Genomic DNA, 16234 nt, shown 5'->3' on the forward strand with positions numbered 1-16234 from the left:
ACAGTCCTGGAACGTGCTGGAATCCCTAGCATGTATTCACTGCTGAAACAGAGACGCCTGCGTTGGCTTGGTCATGTCGTGAGAATGGATGATGGCCGGATCCCAAAGGATCTCCTCTATGGAGAACTCGTGCAAGGAAAGCGCCCTACAGGTAGACCACAGCTGCGATACAAGGACATCTGCAAGAGGGATCTGAAGGCCTTAGGGATGGACCTCAACAAGTGGGAAACCCTGGCCTCTGAGCGGCCCGCTTGGAGGCAGGCTGTGCAGCATGGCCTTTCCCAGTTTGAAGAGACACTTTGCCAACAGTCTGAGGCTAAGAGGCAAAGAAGGAAGGCCCATAGCCAGGGAGACAGACCAGGGACAGACTGCACTTGCTCCCGGTGTGGAAGGGATTGTCACTCCCGGATTGGCCTTTTCAGCCACACTAGACGCTGTGCCAGAACCACCTTTCAGAGCGCGATACCATAGTCTTTCGAGACTGAAGGTTGCCAATACCTATATATATATATAATATGTATATATAATATGTATATATAAATATATAAAAAAATTTATTTAAAATAAAATCTTTTATTTATTTATTTATTCATCTCATTTCTCTCTCTTTGAATCCCCATTCCCCAACTACTTAAGAACTAGAAAATGAGGGGAGATCTTCAAGAGAGAAGAACAAAAAGAGACGGACCACCTCTGGAGCACACACCAAGGATTATATCACGGCTTGTTGCATGTATTTGCAAATATGTAACAGCCAAAAAAATTAATTAAAACTTTTAAAACATTTAATAAATATTGGTTAAAACAATTGATGAAGGCAAAATATAAAAAATGATTACATTACATCACTCTACAGATTTGTTTGAACCCAAATCAATTGGCACACAGGGGAGAGGGGGCACAAAAGATGGGTTAATTAATTGATTAATAAACAAGTTATGGATCAAAAATCACGTGGTCACACACCCTCTATTGGCTCAAGACATTGAAACATGATTGGTGCAAAAAAAAAAAGAAAGAAATATGTGATCAGATAACAATGAATGCGCAATATAAGCACACAAGGGGGGGAGCAGAAGAATAAACACAAAAGATGAATTGTAAAATAGATAAATTATATAATACCGGAATATAATCTATTTTACAACTCACCTTGAACCAATAGAGAGTGTGTGACCACATGATTTTTGGTTCATAACTTCATAACTTAATCAATTCATTAACCCATCTTTTGTGATTCCCCCCTTTCCCCTGTGTACTATGTCCCCATTCCCCATTATAATAATAGTGATTATTAAATATAGTCTAAAAAAACCAAAAATTAATAGACAACAATGATCTGACCTACTGCACAGAGGAATACATATTTCCTAAGTGTTGTTATAATGCAGCAAGGACACTTAAGCTTCCCCATTTATAGTTAAAAACCTAAATCTCCTGTTGATGACATTACAAAGCTACTAAATTATTAGTAATAATTTTTGCTTAATTTAGATCAGCCAAGCCTTATATTAATAACTATAAAAATGAATGAATTACTTGCTTCTGAGTAGACCTGCATAGGCTTGGGCTGCAATCCCATCCACATTTTCCTGGGAGTAAGCCCCACTGAACACAAGGGGACTTACTTCTCAGTAGACCTGCATAGGCTTGGGCTGCAATCCCATCCACATTTTCCTGGGAGTAAGCCCCACTGAACACAAGGGGACTTACTTCTCAGTAGACATGCCTAGGCTGTCTCAGGTGCAGGGGCTGCACCAGCCAGCTTCCTTCCCCCTCTCCTCTTGCCAAACCTGGGTGCTGCAACCCGTCTCCCTGGCTTGCTGTCCCTCGTCCTCCTCCTCCTCAGCACATGTCCCCACGCCCTCACCGGCTTGGTAGCAGAGCGCGGGGAGAGGAAAGGCGGGCTGGGCTCAGGCGAGAGCTGAGTGCGGTGAGGCAGGGGCAGTGCTTTTTTTGTAAAAAAAAAAAAAATAAAAGGTGCAGGAACCCACTTACAAGAACAAGTTTAAGATTAACAAGTGTAATCTTTTATTTATTTACCTCCCCACCTAAAAAAAAAAAAAAAATTATTCCTTACGGGAATTTGAACCCCCAACCTCTGACTCCACAGACCAGCACTTTAGTAACTGAGCTATTGGAAGTCTTAGGCTCAAAGTGTTTGAAACTAATACTTGAGGCGCTGATGGCCACCAGCTGGGCTCAGGACCTTATATATTAGTCTGAACACTTTAACAATAGGCTTTCCTATAGCCCAATGGAGAGAGTGCTGGGCTGTGGAGCACAAGGTTGGAGGTTCGAATCCCTCCCTAGCCAGCAGTGCTGGGCACCGCAGGGAGGGAAAAAAAGGTGGGGGCCAGGAGGAAGGGGAAAAAAGGTGCCGGAACGCTGTTCCGGTGCGTTCCATTACAAAAAAGCCCTGCTTAGGAGGGTTCGAATTGAGCATGTGGAAACCCTAGTATCTCTGAACTGACCCAGTTGCAGGTCAGTTCTGTCCTCTTGATAGTCTGTCCTCCCAGATGACCAAAGAACTGCTGTGGACACTTCCTCACGTAGTCTGCCTGTTAAACTGGTGCACTATTGAAATGCAGTATGGCTTCAGCTTTTTGTGTGGACAAGAGTGGCTGGTACCAGGAACATTTGGGATATACACCAAAGGTTCTAGGTACTAGCATGGCTTATTGATGGCAGGCAACTGTTTAGATTTATGAGGTCACATGGAAGGCTTTTCTTTGATGTCATAAACGGAAGAAAATTCAGGTGTATCCACAGATCCAGTATCTGCAGATTTAGCTATCTGTGGTTCTCCACCCCCTGTGCCCATTGCCTTTCTGTATCTTTTTTTCCCTGGTGACAAGCAAGCATATTCTTCCTTTTACAAAATGCTAAAACAGGAACACGACAGGCAGGCAGCCTGGACCATAGAGCAACACAGCCAGAATGTTAGCAGGAAACCTTCTGCTGGGTGCACAGAGAAGTATTGCATTGTACTGTGGTTCTCTGTATAGGGTTCCCTCCTAGTTTCCATATCCATGGGGGGCAGGAATGTATCCACCAAGGATACGGGGGGGGGGGGAATGCCTTATATTCACATAGTCTGCTGAGTTGCTTTCTTTCATTCAAAATGGATTGGCTGTGTATCATAAACTTTGTGTAGTAAAACACCACCGGTTTTTCCTGGGGCAACCCTGTAATGCTTTGTGTTGACTCAGTGACTGCAACCAAATTTCTTGATTCTCAGTTCCTGTGACCTGGTCAGCTGTAGGTTATGTTAAGTTTAATTTCCATTAAAACATTTTATATCCTGCCTTTCTGCTGGACACCCTCAATGCATTAATGTTAAAAGTCAGAGACATTACTTTAAGATCATGTCAACAATAGGTCAAGCTTATACATAATATTACAGGTCAACATTAAATGTAGATGCATGTTTTGAGTGACTCACCCTGTATGATGTAGGAAGATTGCATTGTATTGTTAGAAGAAAGTTTCCTTTATGTTTCTTGGTTACATCATGATTGCTATTGTGAACTGTGAGTAGTTCTGATATGTCTAAAGCAAGCTACTTGAAAGTGTGCATTGCAACATTTTGATTTTTAAGGTGGGCAACAAAGTAGAACTTCTTTTAAAAATGGATTTTTCCTTGTGTTATAAAGTAGCATTTTTCTATTAATCTTAATCTTTGTGGTTTAAATAATCTTTTAGACGATGCTACTCTAGTAAAAATGTTGCTGACCGTTACGTCATGCCTGAAGCCTTTGTGTGCCCTGGCCACCTTTGCTGTACAAGGAATTCGGAAGACAAGTGGTGGTACCGAGTTATCATTCATCGAGTGATCAATGACCAGATAGTAGAAGTTTTTTATCCAGACTTTGGAAATATGGGGATAGTTCAGAAATCTTCGCTGAGATTTCTCAAGTAAGCAAATTGTGCATTCATTCCTTGGCTAATCACATGCTCCCCTACCCATAACGTGTTGGAAATAGCATATCTTAAGAATTTCATAGTCATTCTGATCCTTATTGGAGCAGTGATAAGGCTTATTTTGAAACTTGTATAGGTCTGTTTTTATTGATGGAGTATGTGATCTTTACATCACTTGGCTTTATTCAGTTGTGCTACTGAGCCTTTACAGAAAACCAAAGCACTTTGCTTAACCCTGAGGTAATTTGCAGTTTGTGCCATTCTGCCAAACCTGAAGAAGCATTTTAACATGTTCAGATTTGTGGTAATTGGATAGATTCCTTGGGTTTGCTCAGAAATACCTATGAATTATGACTTGATGCTGTGTGAACAAGCCCCATGCTCACTCATTTATTCCCTTGTGACTTCCGCTCCCCATCCCCATCCCTTTTGATTAACAGCAAACCAAAGTTTGTATAGAAACTGAGCAAACTATAGTTTGCTGCTAAATTTGAACTGAGAGGAGAACATGATAATGCACAAGGGGTTTAGCATTGTATATGAACTGTTCCTTTGTTTTAATTCACTTTTGGGGGAAATATCTTATGTGGAAAATAATGTCAGCACTTGTATCAGAATAATCTTTATTGGCATACATCTCAGAAACAACCCAGCAAGAAATACTGCTGGTAACAAAGTTAAGTAAAGCCTAAGAAGTTGTCCTTTATAACAGCAAAACATAAAATAGAAGGAAAAAAGTGAATTAAACCTAAAATATCCAATTTACATTACAATTTAGCTATTTCCAGGAGCTTTAAAACACAATCCTTTACCATAATTTATCACCTCCAACACAAAGTTTGAGCCTCTTTCATTTACTCAGGTGAACAATTATTTAAGAGAAACTTTGTTTTCACCATATCTGAGAGTCTACCCCTGTTAACCAGAATAGGTATCAAATAGGTAAAGTGAGCACTGTCATGCCATGGACAACAGAAAAATATATGCAAAAGAGATTCAGCAGATCCCTGATTACAGGGGCAGCAATGGTCTTGGTAGGGGATCTTGCGATATTTCCCAGTAACCCTTGAGGGGATAATGTTAAACCTCGCCACAGTTATAACACGCTGCTCTCTAGGGTCTATCATCAAATAAAGTTAGGTTGCCATTTTCCCAAACTGGTATGTGATGGAATGATTTAAGGGAGAGCAGACCTTTCAGACCAGTTCACAAAGACTTTGGAATTCAATATCCAGCAATCTGTCTACAATTCTCTGGTAAGCCTCAAAGTACAAACATGTGTTCAGATAGTCCAGGGAGGATCCAGTTGCCTCAATTTTCTCTGTTATGAAACACAAACATTTAGAAAAGCCAAGCTCACCAAGTATCAGATAAACCAGACTTGGCATAGAATTATAATGTGTATATACAACCAGTATTGAATGGTCATTAACCAGGCTCTAGTTTGCAAGAGTTTCTGCCCTGTTTCCAAACAAGTAGTGGCATAGGGTACACACCTAGGCAACCCCAAAATTGCCCTGAGAAATTTTGCCTGAACTCTCTCTGAGGCGTAATTTGCTGCTCTGATCCAAATTGGGATATAATATAATTGTTGCTTGATTATCTTGGCATTAAAGATCTTGACTGCTGTGGGGATAAAACAGTTGCCCTACCTGTGAAAAAACTCTTGTGTTCATTTCATATTTGATGGCAAACCAAGACAATTTGGCCTTTGGAGATATGGGGTGGTGCTAAATTTAATGTGGTGGTTCTTGTTTTTGATTGATAGTTCTTGCTCTTGCACAGTCTGTTTTTAAATTAAAATTAAATATGAATAGGTAGCTGTTGTTGACCTGCTTCACTGACAGCATAGGATTCCAAATCTTACCCTTGAATCTTCTGGCTTATGCATTTACTTCTCTTCCCCTTCCTACTCCCCGTATTTGTCACAATTCCGTTTCCAAGCCATAGTTTGCCAGTGGTTTGAGTCAGATTACAGGTCCAACCTTGTTATACATTGATTTTTTGTACACGAATTTGACTCAACACGGTCACTGCAAATGAGAAGGAATGTGCTGATCCCTGGAGAAGGGGAAAAATGCACCCCTTTAAAATGCTTTTCTTAGTGTTGTAGAGATTTTTATCTCAACATGATAAGGGCCCTTTAAATTAAGTGAAAACTGTCCTTTACTATAGTTAAGAGGGCAGCTAGCTGACAATCCATCAATTATTCTCTCTCCAAGTGACCCTCTCCCTTCCCCCTGAACAAGTGAAAGAGATAATCCTTTCTAAGGACCTGGAGAGAGACTGATTGTTGGATTGTCATCTTAATGACTATCTTAACATCACAAAGGTCGGTAAGGCTATTTATAAATCACCAGAGCAAAGGGACTTTGTTTTTTCAATTGATTTGCTGTAGTGCGATTTTTGCCATCCACATGAGTTCTGGGAACAGAACCCTCATGAATAATGAGACTCAACCTGTATTATTTATTATATTATATTATTATTATTATTATATAATTATTTATTATATTTATTCCACCCTTCTCCCTGAAGAGCACCCAAGGCAGCTAGTATGCAAGAGGAGGGGTGAAGCAGCAAACCCAGTGGTAGTTCTGAGATTTGTTCTTGTAATGCCCAAACATGTTTCAGTATTAGGTGTGAGCCAACACATTATGTGACTTCTGTTGCAGGTACTGCTATGCAAAGCTTCCTGCCCAAACTATTCCTTGTGCCTTAGCCTGGGTGAAACCCACAGAGGTATGTATGTATTTTAGTGCTTAGCTTGTCTCACATCAGAAGTTTGTAAGAAGATGCTTAAAGCATTGAAAAGCAAATAATGTTTGTTTGTGTTAAATACCCAAACAGCACAAGAATTCAGAAAAGTTGTAATGTTTGTAATGCTGCTTTCAAAAAATGTTCAACCTTTGGCAAGGGAATTGCAAAATTGGTAGGCTCTTGTTAAAACTGCTTCTTTGCATGCCTTTTTACATAGCTGGCACATAAAAAAAGATAACCAAAGGGCCATCTCTGTTATGTAGATAGATGAAACTTTATATAGATTTATGTAATGGGAGTGGGAAGTAAACATTTCGTTCTGAATGCTAAAAGGAGGGCAAGGAATCCAAACATCTAGATTTTCCTACCTTGTTCTGTGACTTGTCTCCAGAGTGTCAGTCATTTGCTCAGGCTACTGGTTGCATAAAGGTTGTCATTTGAATCTATAGTCATTCAACCCCTTTTTTGTAGCCTTTTCATTTGTAGCTGTTCATGCTATAAAAAGCTATGCTATACATGGATAAGTGAAGTCTGCTGCAGCCCCTTTTTGGAATTTTTTTTCTATTTTGTTTGGCTTTGTTCTTATCCTTTTTTCATTCAAGGGTGATTGGACTATCTGTGCCACGCTTGAATTCCGAAGGTTTTGCGGGATGAAGCTGCTGGTGGGAGTGGTGGATGAGTATATCGATGGGGTCCTTCACCTCTTCCTCTGTGACACCAGCTCTGATGAAGACGTCTACCTTCACAATATGTTGAGACAAGAGGGCCACGCGCAAATCTGCAGAGAGAATATTCCTTCCAAGGTGGAAATAGGGCACGTTATTGGGGTGGAGGTGATTCAATATATGATATGATTCATTCACTATATGTGATATTGGATTTGGCATATGAAGGTGAGGGTTCTCAAACTGGTTTGTGATTAGCCTCTTTAAGCCAAGGTAAAAAAGTCATATGTTTCCCAAGTGATTGCACCAAACCAAAAAAAACCTTGGATGGCAGCATGTATACTAAATGTTAAGTTTAAGAACAAGAAGAACAAAAGTTCATGTGGCAAGCTTTTGTTATGAGATTCCCATTTCAAGGACCTTGGTAAAATAGGCTTTGTTGCTTATAATGGGTGGATAAAAGTGTGTGTGTGTTTTAATTTGAAAGCAAAAACTATAGGAAAAAAAATTGACTGCATTATCTGTCTTAAATAGTCTATTCCAGTGGTTCCCAAGCTTTTTTGACTGTAGGCTCCCCTGACCTGGGTCATTGTCTGCAGCTCCCTGTTAGGGCTACAATCCTATACATTGTATAGATCGATGGGTTTTTTGTGATGATTCCGTGGTTCCCCTGACCGGTTTCCGCAGTTTCCGAGGGAGCCATGGCTTACAGTTTGGGAACTACTTGTTGTTTCCCTTCAGAAGCTGCTTTGCCATGGTGATGGAAATGAATTTATGAAACTGAGTGAGAAGGTGAAAAACTTTAAGCAGACAATCAGTTTTAAGCCTGAAAACAAATCTGTTCTCCTTTAGTCTGTTCTCCAGCTTAGCTTTGATTTGTGCTTTGATTATCCTTGTGTTCCATATGTGATTCACATTCTTCTTTGAATTGATTTTTAAGCTGCCTCGTGTGCTTCTCTCCAGAAGGCGAAAAGTGAGCTAGAAATAGTTTAACCAAAAAATAAATAATGGTTTACCCATCATATGTTAGGAAGCCAAAATGGCAGGTACAGAACATATTTTTGATCCTCTTGCCTCATTGTGTTTTCTAATAGGGTTTCAGAGAGCTAAATCCTTGCAACTTGTATTTGATACCCAGTCCAGAGCAATTGTCTGGTTTGACTGCTGGAGATGCTTCCTTACTTCAGCAGGAATCTCTTTGTGATCTCCAAGGAACAACCGATTCAGCGTCTATCGAAGATGAAATACCGCTCCAGGTGGGAATTGGGAAGGGAGATTCGGTGTTACCGGGAGCAGTATGAAAAATTATTTAATGTTTCCCTGGAGTTAGGATATGCTATGCAGAGGGAGGGAACGCTCTCCTTTAAAGAATAGTCCAGGAGAGGAGAGTTTTAAGTTGAAAACAATACAGATTTACAGCGCAATCCAGACTGCACGTTGGGGCAGCACAAGTTCATTGGCAAATGTGCCTCCTTGTGTGGATGCTCCTGTGGAGGCTGGCATAAGCCTCTGTGCCAACAGTGGCTCCAAGTCTTGCGTCAGCCAAGCTCGGCCAATGCAAGACTCGAAAATGGGGGGAGAAGGCAGGAGGGAGGCGTTCCAGGGCAGGGGGAGGGCGGGTGGTGGGTGGCAGAACTGGGACCCGGCAGTTACGCCAGATCCAAACCCCCGGGGAGCTCGGGGCAACATCAAGCTGCAACACTCTCCTCAGACTTGTGCCAGCTCAGGAGGTGGTGCAAGTCCAAGGAGACCCATAGGAGCCAGGGTGCCTTATCCAGAGGTAAGGGGAAGAGTTTCCCCGCACCTCTAGCTGAGCCACTTTGGGCCCCTATCCTGCTCTGGAAACAGCGTAAGCCTCTTGGCCTGCCTGTTTCCAGTGCAGGATAGGATTGCACCCTTAGTGTAAAAGAGCAGTCCATCAAAGATACCCAATGGTTCAGTAAAAAAAATCAGTCAACCCTAACAAATACATGTGTGTGCTTGGCTTGTGGTGGATGTATGTTTGTAGTGTGTCTTTTCTGCAAAGAGAAAGAAAAATGGCATTGTTTGGGGAAGGAATTCAAGGGAGACTTACTGTTTCTTTACCCCAGCCTCTCCTCTTAAGGCGAAAAGAGGGAAAGATGGGGGGGGGAGGTGATTTGGTGAAAAAGTGAGTTTAATGTTTTAAGTGGTTGACTGAATATTTTGGAATATTCTTGGATTTTCAGCCAGCCCTCACTTAGAGTATTTTTTAAAATTGGAGATACTGTTTTCTAGCATAAACTAAACTGAGACTAGAAGCTTTTATTTAAACAGCCTATTAATTACTACTTAGTATTCGTGAACTTTTTTGTTAAAAAGCGCTATATACTGTTGATAATACTAATAATAATGAGCAATAGTGTATTTTTCTTATAAGCATGGAGTTCCACATTGAATCTAGTTTGTAGTGCATTATAAATATACAGAAATAAGCTAGTTTTTTCTGTTTTATTAGCTTTTATACTTATGAGATCAAAAGATTTACTTTATCTCATAAAGAGAGCTGTGCTTGGATCAAGCTGTAAGTTCCACTTAGACCAGGGCTGTCCAAACTTTTTGGCAGGAGGGCCACATCATCTCTCTGACACTGTGATGGGGGCTGGGAAAGAAAAGAATTAATTTACGTTTCAAATTTGAATAAATTTACATAAATGAATATATTAGAGATGGAGCTTATATGAATGAATGAAGGTCTTGCAATAACTCAAGGCCTATAAAAGGCCTTGCACAAAGCAAGGACTGCCTTTCCTTCACTGCCACTGCTGCATCACACACATGAAACAACAAGCAGAGGAGGGAGCCCTCGTCCCACAGCTCACGTAAGAGATCAAACAGTTGGCCGTCACACTGAGAGCAGTTGCATCAGGCCAGCGTGGGCTCCAGCAAGTCTCCAGAGGGCCAGAGGCTCATTGGAGACTGGGGTCTCCCTGAGGGCCGGATAGGGAGTCCTCAAGGGCCTCTAGTTGCCCCAGGGCCGGGATTTGGGCACCCCTGACCTAGACCAACATCCTGTTTTTCTCAGTAGCCAGCCAGACACCTCTCACCGAAAGAAGCAGACCCTTGTAGCAAACCTGCTTTTGAAACTGAAAGGAGTTTCAAAAATAGCTTGCTATAGAAGGATAATGCATTCAAAGCTGCCTCTGTCTTGTGGAACAAGTTTTGTGGATAGTTAATTATGGCCATTGTCATCAAGGCATTCTGGATTCAGCAAGTTGGTTTTGTCATTAGATGAAGTACAGAGCCAGGGCCAGGTATATAAAATGCAGTAAGAACTGTCATTAAAAGTGTGTGTTTGATTTTGTTTTTTTCTAGAAATTTGCTAAGAATCATAATGGTTTGGAATCTAGAAAGCTGATGCAACAAGAAGAGTGTTTTGCAGATTCTTCTGATAGTTTGTGTGTTTTCCAAGAAAAAAATGTTTTGGAAGATTGTCATCATAAGACCTTGGACCTGGAGCCAAAGGAATTGATGGTATCAGTTAAGGTGCAGAAAGCTGTTTAGTTTTTTTAAAAAAGAATAGAGTTTTATACATATAAAAATCTGTTGGTATAGAATACATCAGTGGTTCTCACACATTTAGCAACGGGACCCACTTTTTAGAATGAAAATCTGTCAGGACCCACCGGAAGTGATGTCATGACCAGAAGTGACATCATCAAGCAGGAAAATTTTTAACTATTCTAGGCTGCAATCCTACCCACACTTACCTAAGAGTAAGTCCCATTTACTTTCATTGTTAAAACCATATACAGAGTAACCTGTTAAAAATACAAACCTGTAACATTTTCCTCCAGTGCAGTCACATGCCATGGCAGCATCAAGTCTAATATATTAAAAACAAAATATTGAAATGAATCGGGACCCACCTGAAATTGACTCACAACCCACCTAGTGGGTCCCAACCCACAGTTTGAGAAACACTGGAATACATAATAGATGTATCGGTCCACCTTGTTTATCTGAAAATCCAGAACCCACATGCTCACTGCAGGTTGCAAATCCATGGTGGAGGGCCTGGCCTAAGCTCCTGGATGCGTGGCTTCTCTAGGCCTCAAAATACCTCTGGACACAACCACCTATTGGAACTGACCCACAAATTCGCTTATCCGTGGGTTTCAGTATCTGCAGGAATGGATCTCCCATGGATACCAAGGCCCAACGATATTCTATTGTAAATGTAGACCTAAATAAATCTGTCAGACCTATGGGATAGGCAAACTTTTCTTCAAAGGAAGAACCTGAATTTTGAGGTACATGTCTCTGAAGAGAGTGATACAGATACAGTGGTTCAGGTGTAATGTGGAACCATGGTTTGTGTTATGGTTTGAACACAAGCTTGCTTAAAAACTTTTTTGGTTGGGTTGACAAATTATCACAAAGACACACATCGCAAAGACATGACTAGAAGTCGGTTTGCAAACTACAGTTTGGTTTGCTGTTCTGTCTGAATTCACAAACTTTTGATAAACCATAGCTAAGGCCGTTGCTCCACCTCAAGAGGCTGCTGCAGCATAGAGGTGAGAGTGAACTGTATGAAGCTGAGTAATGAGGAGATGAAATAGAAAAACAAACAGTTCTAAATCATGCTTTGCACGATCTGTGTTTGAATGCTCAAATCATGGTGGGGTTTCTTAATTATGGTTAATGTAAAACCATGGTTTTGCACTGTTTCTGAACCTAGCCAGTGTGTCAGTGGGGTGATTCTTTGTGTGGGCACTTCTCTCATAAAAGCTAGTATCCTATATAGACAGATGTTATAGTGTCTGTATAGTGTCCTATATTGACAGACTGTCCATGTGTTCATGAGAACGTGACTCTGGCCATGGATGGATAAGAGTATTTCTTTCCAGCTTTGTCTCAAATGTGGATACCTATCAGCATTGAATGTGGCACTGAATGTAGTGTGTTTTTTTTCTACCTGTGGTACTTAGTTCTTATGTGAGCATCTCTGTTGGATATTTTCTCTGTCAAGTATTACAATGAATTTTTGAAAACTTCCATTTTAAGGTCATGTAACTGTTCCTAAAATGCTATTAAAAGAAAATTTTACTTTCATTTAATTACTAAATTACTTTAAATGTTCTTATAAACACTGAAGCTGTACTAACAAATGGGGGAAGGGATGTGCCCTTAATCTTTTTTAAATACAGGAGGGCCCCTCTATCCACAGATCCCATATCCGTGGTTTCACTTAACTGCAGATATGGAAGAGTTCCCTGTGGCACCTCCAAAGGTTCTTCTGAGCCCTGCGCAAGCTGCGTGCATGTGTGCAGTTTCTACACACCTTTGGGGGGCGGGGGCATCCCTGTATCTGCAGTTTCAAGTATCCACAGGGGGTTTCTAAATGGACCCCCCCCCATGGATACTGGGGCACACCTGTATGTTCTAATGCTTAAAATAGTTCCTTTACAGTAGATTATTGTATTTATCTATCTGGTGTTTGAAGTTGTTAACAAGCCATATAAGTTATGAACAGAAATAAAAAAATTGTGCCTATCCTTTTATTACACAACCTTTAAACTTAATTTTTGACCTTATCTGTAAAAGAGCATTAAGGCAGATCCAAATTCAAGTAATTGGAAGAGCAGGGGAGCTAAAACTTTCAAGTGAGCAGCACTTTAAAATAAGAGCTGTCAAATATTCAATATTGTGTTTGTTTCATATTTCTAGACTTTGATTTGAAAAGTGAGTAAGGTATTGGAGTGGAGTGCGTGTCTCAGATTGCTTCAAAATTAATATTGGAGGGCAACTCCATGATACAATCTCAGCAGTATGAACACTAATCCTGAAAGGACATGTCAGTTGTGTACTTGCACAACACACACTACGATTTAAGTCCTTATCATCCCTCCTCATTTTAAAATTTAAATACTGTGACTTGGGTCTTCTTGATCTCGGTAACAGACTAGTAAAGTGCATTTTAGTGTTGTAGGAGGGTTAACAGCATTTGTAGATAAGTTAGAAATTTATTTCTAGTAAGTAGAATTTGGAGGGTTTTTTCTCAGCAGTGATAAGTTTTAAAACTTTCTCTTTCCTCTTTAAAAGTGATAGTATTGCAAGTTTACCCTGCATCATTTTCTAGGATACAGACCCCAAGATGCCATACCTGGAGCCAGTGTATTTATGCACAGAAATCTGGGATGAGAACTTGATGCCTTCACAGTACTTGGAAGAAAATGAAAATGGTGCTAATTTGTGTTCGGACGTTGCAGTATTTTCCAGCTACTCTCAGAGTGCTGAAGGAAGCAAAAATGAGGCACAACACAGTGAAGAACTAGTGCAACAGGTTATTGTTATCCCAGTGTTGGGGGGAGATAAATAGCATAACCTGAGACTGGGTGCTGTTCTTGGTATTCCTAAAGTTCACAGCTTACAGTGTGTGAGAGAGAGAGAGTGAGGAGGGGTTAACAAAAGAAATAATGGCAAAGGCAGAAAAAAAATTCAACCAAAGCAGTTCACTCCCCTCTGGTTTCTTCGTACTTGCCAAGAATCTTCCCTTATTGCATTCTTTCTACCAGCATATTTGCCATATTGTTCTTATGTCATGAGGCATGACTTTAATAGCTCTTGCACTGGGACCAAAACTGCTACTAATGTCAAAAGCATCTTTCCTCCTGGGGCAGATAGTTGTGGTCAGGACAAAGGGTTAAATCCCCACATTATCATCTGGATTGGTCTCTGACAGTTTTGTTAAAAAAGGACATATGGTAATCAGATAACTCCTTATTTTTACTCTCTTCCCATATGAGCACCATTTTTTTTGCTTACAAAGTATTTAATGGTGGTTTCTGACTTAACATATTGGGGTTATGGTTTATAGGAAGAATTGGCATGTGTGCATAAAATAACAACGAACTTTTTAGATAAGTTGAAACCCTAGCGCAGCCATTTTCAGTCACTGTGCCATGACACTGGTGTGCCATGAATGGTCTGCAGGAGTGCTGCAGGAGCTGGTGGAGAGGGCCATTTACAAGTAGGGCCATTGGGTGATGTGAGTCTCCCACCAACAGCATGGTGTGCCTTGTCAGTTGTCAAACTATTGTTGTGCCTTGACAGTTTTAGTACCTTTAGATGAAAAGGGTTGAAAATCACTGCCCTAGCATGTTCCCCCTTGCTGTATTGTTAAAGCAATTCCCAAACCTTATCATTTCCTAGAGAAGCCTGAAGCTGCAAGAAGTCTATTGATGCTCTAGGTCTTGGACAGTGGTTTTCAAACTGTGGAATAGGACTCACCTGTGAGTTGAGACTTGATTCTTGGTGGGTTGCAAAACTGACAAGCTGATAGCTGACAAGGAAAATGTATTTCCAAAACAGAACAGCATGAGTAGGTGAGCATGCCTTAGTCTACTATGCAGGGCAGGCCAAGGGGAATGCTATGCCACCAGAATGGTCCCAATCTGATGAACATGGAATAACAAAACAAATACTCCAGAAAGCAGTGTGGTTCCCCCCTCCCCCAGTAAAAAAGGATAAAACAGAGGCTTGAGCTGCTGGTAAAGTGAAACTTTTTTAAAGTCTCGTAAAGCTAGGTGGGTCCTGATAGAGTGCTGTTTTAAAAACAGCACCAGTGTTGTTGTTTTTAAGCACCAGTGGGTCTTGATACTAAAAAAAATCTGCTCTAGGAGATTGTTTCCATGATTGGGGTATAGCTTCCAGATATTTTTGCAACTCTAGACCCTAGTGAATATTTTGCAGGCATAAAATGTGAAGCATGTTTGTAAATGTACATTGGACACATGCTATAAAGCTAGAACAGTTAGTACTCTCCAGTGTATGTCCGCTACATGTCCTCTCCAATTTAGTGTTTGGTGCTCCAAATAGTTGTGTGCATGTGAGAAACTCTTCTGCCACACAAAGTATTAATCATTGACTTTGGCGCCTTCCATTGAATATTGATGGTGTCATGAGCTTCATTGTGCACTAATTGGGTTTCTTTCCTGTTTCATTTGATTGCAGACAACAGTCTCTTCTGATGCTACAACTGATTCTTTGGCAATGGAGTTTTACATCTCCATTGCCCATTCTCAACAATTAGTAGAGCCACGTCGGATTTGTCTGGATAAAGGCGAATTGCCTACCTGCCTTTCCCGACCTCTTCTATCATCCTCTGCCTTAGAGCTGAGCAACAAACAAAATGGTACATATGGGCTTATAGCAAAAACGTATTTGTGCATAATTTAGCTATATAAATTATGTTACAGTAGTGCTCTAGGGGTGAGCAAACCCTGGCCTGGGGGCCATTCATGGTGCTCAGAGTCTTCCAATCCGGCCCTCAGGGAGCCCCCAGTCTCCAGTGAGCCTGTGGCCCATCAGAGACTGTTGGAGCCCATACTGGCCTGTGACTGCTGGTCACAAGTGCGAGATGCGAGCTGCAGGCCGAGTTACAGCAAGGTAACCATGTAGTCTCCATGTGTTTTCTGCTTTTCCTTGGGCATTATTTAAACCCCGCCCTCAGTTGTCTCTGAACAACTTATGTCTTCATATGTATCTAGTTTTCACTGTGCAAGAGGTGTGGCAAGTTCTCATGTAGTTCTACATGCTTGTATGTTATAGTTCTAATGTGTATTAAATAAGCTCAGTACAATTCATTCATTCATAGAAGTTCAATTTCTAATGTATTCGTTTAGGTAAATTTATTCAAATTTGAAGTGTCGTTTCTTTTTTTCCTGGCCCCCCGACACAGTGTTTATCCACCCGTGCTCTAGAATCTTGTTACTCTAATGACAATCACTCCTAGGACTTGCACTGTTGAATATCTGTGTTGTACCCTATTTGGATAGTTATGTCCATGTTGGAAGACCTAGACAATAATAATTAAGTTCTCTAGCTTTCCAAAGTTAGCAGAAAGATATAGGAAGGAGTTA

General features: G+C 40.8%; 1 protein-coding gene across 1 annotated transcript in view; it reads left to right on the forward strand.

Annotated features, from left to right (window-relative positions):
• The window catches only part of TDRD5 (tudor domain containing 5), an 89264-nt gene that overhangs the window by 21834 nt on the left and 51196 nt on the right, over window positions 1-16234 (forward strand). The window contains exons 9-15 of the mRNA XM_066624534.1: window positions 3706-3918; window positions 6600-6666; window positions 7287-7487; window positions 8444-8605; window positions 10683-10853; window positions 13453-13656; window positions 15327-15507. Coding sequence (XP_066480631.1) covers window positions 3706-3918; window positions 6600-6666; window positions 7287-7487; window positions 8444-8605; window positions 10683-10853; window positions 13453-13656; window positions 15327-15507 — 1199 coding nt within the window. The remainder of the gene's footprint in view (window positions 1-3705; window positions 3919-6599; window positions 6667-7286; window positions 7488-8443; window positions 8606-10682; window positions 10854-13452; window positions 13657-15326; window positions 15508-16234) is intronic.

The sequence above is a fragment of the Tiliqua scincoides genome, chromosome 4, assembly GCF_035046505.1.
Source record: "Tiliqua scincoides isolate rTilSci1 chromosome 4, rTilSci1.hap2, whole genome shotgun sequence".
NCBI lineage: Eukaryota > Metazoa > Chordata > Lepidosauria > Squamata > Scincidae > Tiliqua > Tiliqua scincoides.